The sequence below is a fragment of the Trichoplax adhaerens genome, genomic scaffold, assembly GCF_000150275.1.
Source record: "Trichoplax adhaerens TRIADscaffold_5 genomic scaffold, whole genome shotgun sequence".
Lineage (NCBI taxonomy): Eukaryota > Metazoa > Placozoa > Uniplacotomia > Trichoplacea > Trichoplacidae > Trichoplax > Trichoplax adhaerens.
In genome coordinates, this window is record NW_002060947.1 from 6156816 (window position 1) to 6163798 (window position 6983).

At 30.2% G+C, this 6983-nt stretch overlaps 1 protein-coding gene across 1 annotated transcript; it reads left to right on the forward strand.

The window, feature by feature from the left end:
• Positions 1-542: 542 nt before the first annotated feature.
• On the forward strand, positions 543-5704 carry TRIADDRAFT_56727 (uncharacterized protein; the record flags this gene model as incomplete). Its single annotated transcript, XM_002112535.1, has 10 exons — positions 543-626; positions 1580-1795; positions 2121-2237; positions 2278-2360; positions 2463-2577; positions 2695-2810; positions 2980-3172; positions 4210-4275; positions 4522-4689; positions 5675-5704. 10 exons carry the CDS (start codon positions 543-545, stop codon positions 5702-5704), a joined length of 1188 nt encoding a protein of 395 aa, XP_002112571.1.
• Positions 5705-6983: the final 1279 nt, after the last annotated feature.

Genomic DNA, 6983 nt, shown 5'->3' on the forward strand with positions numbered 1-6983 from the left:
CTAGAATTTTAGATATCGATAGCCACAGGTTGTATTGTTGATCGCTGTCGCTTGGTGCCAATAGAAAGAAAAAACGAGTAAAATTTATTGTCCAGTTAGAGCAATTTAGAAATAATCACAAGAAAAAAAAATGGGGTAATCGATCGTTATTGGATTATCATTAAAATACCCAAGACATAATCAATATTGATAGTTCATGAGTCTGTTCGTTAGTATTAACTCCATACTATCCAACATGGAACCTTATGTATATTAAATCATTGGGGAATAGTCGATAGAAATCATCTCAAATAAATACAATAAGGCTAAAATAATCCATTTCTTGATGTAAATAAATGTTTGATATTACTCTCCAAGGATCACAAATTAATAAAAGGAATCATTCATATTTCTAGTTAATCGACAATCTGTTATACTTTATTTTTAAAGATCAATTGTATAACATCGATTATCTTTGATTCTGATGTTAAGAGTAAAAATGATTTAATTAGTTGTAAAATACTATCTTTAATAGAAATCATTTATTGATAGAAGATTAAGCCATGCCTAGGAAGAAAACGTCGCCACCAGAAAAGAAAGGATCGAAATTTCTAGCAACTTTTTGTTGCTGCTGTTATTCACCACCAGTAAGTGCCGCTAACGTACAAAGTTACAAGTACTATTTTAATTGAATCAATTTTTTTCGCTCCATTTTACTGGTACTTAATATTTGGCAGAAGGCTTACCAATTCAATCATCCTCTTATATAATTAGAATACAGTCGCCATTAATTCTTCTCTGATAAACAATATATAAGACTTTCAGGCTGAGTTTTATCATACAGATTAATGAACTTCTCTAGCAAGGCGTTTTAATAACGGCCTGGTACTTTCCTTTTTAGTAACGCTATGCAACAATTCATTCCTGAACGTAGTTATAAATTGATACTCTACAGAATAAGTAAAAAATTCAAAATATAGCATTGTGACGATCCCATTAGACTTTCAAATTGAGTTTTATCATGTAGATTAATGAACTCATTTAGCGAGGCATTTTAATGATTACTTTCCGTTTTAGTTATACGCTATCCAACGATTCATTTCTTTCTTTACAAAATTATAAATCGATATTCTACAGAATGAGTAATGTATTCAAATTAACATTTCAATAATCCCAAAAGGCTTTCAGATCGAGATTTATCACGTAGAATAAAGAACTTGTCTAAAAATTAGGCTAGGTCTTTACTTTTTCTTCAGTAACGTATCCTACGACTCATTCTCTTCTTATGAAGTTGTAAATTGATATTCTACGGAACAAGTAATGCATTCAAAACATTAGCTTTCAAATAATCTTGTAAGGCTTTCAGACTGAGCTTTATCATGTAGAAGAAGTAACTCTTGTAGAAACTAAACAAGGCGTTTAATGGCTACTTCCCGTTTAGTACGCTATCCAACGATTCATTTCTCTATGTGGAGTTATAAATTGATATTCTACAGAATAAGTAATATATTCAAATTAGCATTCTAAACTATATAAAAGAATAATAAATAAGTCAATGAAGCCAAGCGCAATGACTGATTCGTATCTACTATTTCCATAGAAAAAAAAATCAAAGGAAAAGTCCAAACTATTAAAAAATTCTGCCGTGGATGATGATCGCGATGAACTTACTTCATCTTCTGGTGAACATTACCCGATGGAAGAAAACAGCTGCTCTAGTCGAAGCCATGGCGATAATGGACCACCTAGCCCAATAACAACTTACGAACAGGTTATTACCAACAGGGAAGAAGAAATCACTTTACCACAAAACTCTGTAAGTCGACGAATAATGATAAAAATAAAAACAATTAAAAACGCGGAATAGAATTAATCAGGGATGAAAAATAATTCTAATTTCCGTCACAGCTCATTAATTACCTACTGTAGTGTAAGCAACAACTTTCCATACCGCATTAATATTCAACAGTAGTAATACTTCCCTGCATGTGTTTACTAACTTTCAACGAGAAATAACAATACCATTGATCCGAATCTCCACCTCCATAAAGAAAATACTGTTTCAATAAAGTTGCCTAGTTTCGATCTACTAAAATCAGTTAACATTGAAGCGGTGTTCTCTTTCTCTTCGATCAATGTAGTATGTTACCAGAGCTCTAGACGCTAAAAGCGTTGTTGGCTACTACGGTAAAGTATCAGGTAAAATCGATATGGATGATGGAAATAAGCATTATGTCTTCAAGCAATGGAATGATGTGGTAATGAATAAATTACGTTTATATTATTACCTATTAATAGACCTGCATACTGATCATAATCATTATTACTGAGCAGATTTTTCAAGATATCAATGTTGGTAAACAAGTAGAAATTTTATTGAGGTGAATTATAATTAAAAGTACATGCCAACATTACAATTTATATATTAAAGAAATAGATGCTACTGCTTTACTTGTATTAACAAATGTAAACTGATCATGTAGAATTCGTCATGAAAATATCATTAAAGTCTTGGCCTATATTAGAAACGATTCATTTGGTGGTGTCTTGGAGGAATATTGTCATATCACACTTCATAATCGTTTATTTGATATTGGGGTAAAATATTTGAAAATTGACCGTTAGATAATATAAAATATTAGAGGTAGAATTAGTAATAATACTAAATATTGAAAGTAGCGCAATCTCATACAAATATTTATGATCTTATTTCAGCCAACAAATAGTGCTGCAGTCTTAGATTGCTTTCGACGTTATCGTATCTTGTTTGATATTATGATGGCTTTAAAGTATTTGCACGAGAAAAAGATTGTCCACAATAATATCACCAGGTAATTTGAATTGCAAGACTAACCTCAATCTATCATATTTACTTGAAGATAGAATGCACGATATACCATAATTTATTGATCACTAATACCTTCTTTTCTCAATATTGCTTTTTAACATGTTTATATCTGCCGGCTCCTTCTTGAATTTCATTAACTTGGGATTATCTAGCTATAATATTTTATTAACACAAGAAAATAAAGCTAAATTAACTCATGGCGGTTACCAAAGCATATTTTCGGGAATAGATCGTGCCATAGATAAAACATATTTTAAGACAGTTCCAACGAAATTGGAATATTACAGTCCTCAAGCACTAACCGGTATTTTACAACCAGAAAATGATATCTATAGCTTTGGTGTGGTAAGTTTTCTTATATTTTGAGCTATTCATTGCAAGACTGCCCTTACTTAGACATCTACGTAAAGATTACTTCAGAGATATGATATTAAGTGATCTAGTTCACTCCTTTTCGCAATCTTCTGCACTTATCCCGCAATATACACAGTATATATCCAAAACCTTTAATTCTACTGAATTGGTTGAGCTCAATAAGCATTTGAAACAAAACCACAATACAGGAAGTAAATAGTGCACTGACAACATTATATGATTTTCTGAATATGTTATCTATCAATTAACTTCCAAAACGATACAGACTATTCTCTCAGGATCATCAAACTATGTCGGCGTGTCTCTGTCTCTATAACAGAATAGGTTATTAATACGAAACGAAATGCAAACTAATTTATAGCTAATATATATCAATATCAAAGTTACATAGATACTAGTTTAAAAGTACGCAATTTTCTGTATAAAGATGCAGAAAATGGACAAGATTGTCATCAGAAAGTATGAGTACAAGTTAAATTATCTATAAGAATCTACATAAAGTTGGTCAAGTAAATTATCAGTGATATTCAGTTTCTACTTGTGAGCAGATACGGATTTCTTTAACTAAAAGTAACGCATTTCAACAGCTATATCTAAAAATTCATCTTCGAAATAATTAGAAGCGAATGATAAATATTAAATATATTCTGAAAATCTGTACAACCAATTAGTTTCATAATCGAGCATGAAGTCTTTACGGTATTCCTGAGCGAAGCGAAGATTTTTAGGCTATTGCGATTCTTATCATGCCCTTTCCAATACATATCTGTCTGAAATTAAAGAGTTTAGTTTTTAATATAATGTAATATGAGTAGCTAACACTATGACTAATTAATATTATGAAGAATATCAGGTAATGCTCAATTTTATCGATTTTCACTCTCCGATTACGCATTTATCCGAAAGTAAATAGTTTAATTTTAAAAAATTACAGCTATGAGGATGATTCTAAAATTAATATTATTACAGAATACCAGGTATCAATTTAGGCTTTGATTTTGATCTAGATCATTTTGGTTATGGTTATTGGCAACGAGCCGTACCAGCCTAATAATAAGCAATACCGTTATGCGGTAAGTTGAACTTTTAAACTATTCATGATAGAAAGATTACAGTTGTTAAGTATTAGTAAAAAGGTTAACCTTAGCAAAAGTTTTCTCTCATGATAAAAAACTTTAGATGTAAATAATTAATAGCTGTTGCAATTACTATCCAGTGAATGATTACAAATTGCTTTGTGCCATTATGATGAATAAAATTACGTATTCACAAATCATTACTTTAACACATATTTTAAATTATTATGATCGCCTATACAGATGCGGGTGTTGAGAGAAGATTCAGATTGGTCCATGTTAAAAGATTTTAGGATTAAATGGCCTAAAAATCAAGTATATCCTTCGCGAAAAACATTTCGCAAAGTTCTATTAAGAACTGCTTATGAATGTGTTAAAAAGAATAAAAATTCAAGACCAACATTAACTGATGTAAGACAAAGCTTTCCATAATTATTTCTGTTGTCATCCAATTTATTAGATGATACTAATCATTGATTTAAGTGTATCCTAATCACCATTGATCTGTAACAGAAATAAAATTGTTACGATTACAACTTGATTAATGGAGATACTTATTTTAATTCTTTCTTTTAGCTAATTGAGAAATTTATCAAGTACGAAGCACGGTACTTCCAAGAATGATCTAATGTAAATGAATTTACATTCAAGGCCAATTATTTGTTGATCGACAACGATATCAAATTTGAACGTAGATTGTGATGTAGGATTACCTAAACTTAATCTTTTGGACTGAAGAAAGCCTAATTATCAATATTTCAAATGCCATGATGTTAAACTATCAAAATTGTCTAATTATCAATATTTCAAATGCCATGATATTAAACTATCAAAATTGTCCGTATTACATCTGCATTTTTTAATTCTGTTTTAATATTCTCTATACAACATTGGATTTTATTTTGTACCTTAAAATTGAAGTTGAATTAAGGATGGTTACTTTGTTAGCTAAATTTGGGGCTAATCTTGTTTTGCTACTAGTAACTGGTATAATTTCTAATTTCAATTTCCGATTGGGACTATGCTTAACCAATACTATTTTTAATAATTAAATAATCATCATTATATATCGTATTTAACAATTGGTTTATCGACCTAACATTATTTCTCCTTAAGATCTATCATTAGGGTTAATTGTAAGTAAATGTTTAAAAAGGAACTGTATCTTCCTGCGGTACTTTTACCGAATATTTGGCTTAACTAGCATATTTGATAATATAGAAAGGAATTATTTTGTAGATCTTGCCAACACTATAGACAGACTGATTGATCTATTCACCTACGATATTTCTTTTATATCACAATTTATAAATTTTATTACAATACGAAGTTCCCATAAACGGCAGCCTTTAGCTTATCACTTGCTTTAATAAATATGCTTTTTTTTTAAATTTAGATATCAATTCTTGAAAAATATGTAGACTAGATTAAAAATAAATGCATCGTGCTTAGTATACTCTACATTGTCAATCAGCACGTAACTTTAATTACGGTAATTTGTTCAGATAGAATACCATACAAGTTTTTCAGGTTTTATTCAGCAACATACCTTGGAAAATGAAGATTTGATGAAACTAATATGGTTTTCAAGATAGATTAGAAAGTACTTTTACTTTAACCATCTTAACTTGATACAAGGTTGTACCCACTCTTTCATGATTGCAGCTGAAATTCGTTAAATCATACTATTCAGTATTCACATTATATCGGATCTGTATGTTATCCATCTGTGCAGCATGAACGCGTATTTTGCGATCGATAGAAGATGAGAATTAAATTCACAATTTTCCATTTAATGGTTAACTAATTTAATGATGCTAAACCTGGCTGCTCTGATTAACAGTGAATCAATTGCAATTCATTATTGCAGATATGATAAATTATAGTCATCGCCAAGTGAAACTCGTAGCAAGCCTATATTCATTATCCACATCCTATCAACTTTTCTCATCGATAATAATGTACTGTAGAACATATACATCTGATAATAAGAGAAAAAGAAGATATGGTATCACATATGCCCATGCTATTAACTTTTTTCATAATCTAAATATCGCATTTAATGGTTCCTATTAAACTGCTAATGGTTAGTGATTCGAATGGGAATACATGAAATTAAACCTCTTCACGTTGATTTTTTAAAGTAGAATATGATTAAATCTGGTGGAGATCAACTTTATTACCATAAGACTTTATTTCAGTAACCATTCTAATAACAAAGTCTCTCCATGTCGATTACTCTAAATTAGAAAATCGTGATTTACTACAAAACTTTTTGATAACCATACAGGAGATATATTATATTGTTATATTATGTTATATTTTTTAATACACAACGGATGCAACATCTAGACTATATTCTTTGTAGAGGGTTAGATTTTCAGTTATTCTCGATAGTAAAATGAACGAATCTGACTTTATAGAGAAAATTATTATTAAAATATTCAGCAAACATAATGAGGCTAACAAACAGATTAAGAGAGGATCACAATCGATTTTGAGAAAGATTTAAATCGACTAGTCCAATAGTAATGTTATCCAGTCAAATTAGCATACAAACAGTTCAATGCTGACTATTCGTCTCAGTCTATTTATTAATATCTCTCTGATATGGTAATATGAAAGATTGATTATAGCTGGCCAATTTTATACCGAAATCGGTACTCGTAGGAAAGGAAAAAAAGTTAACGGGATAGAAAGACAAG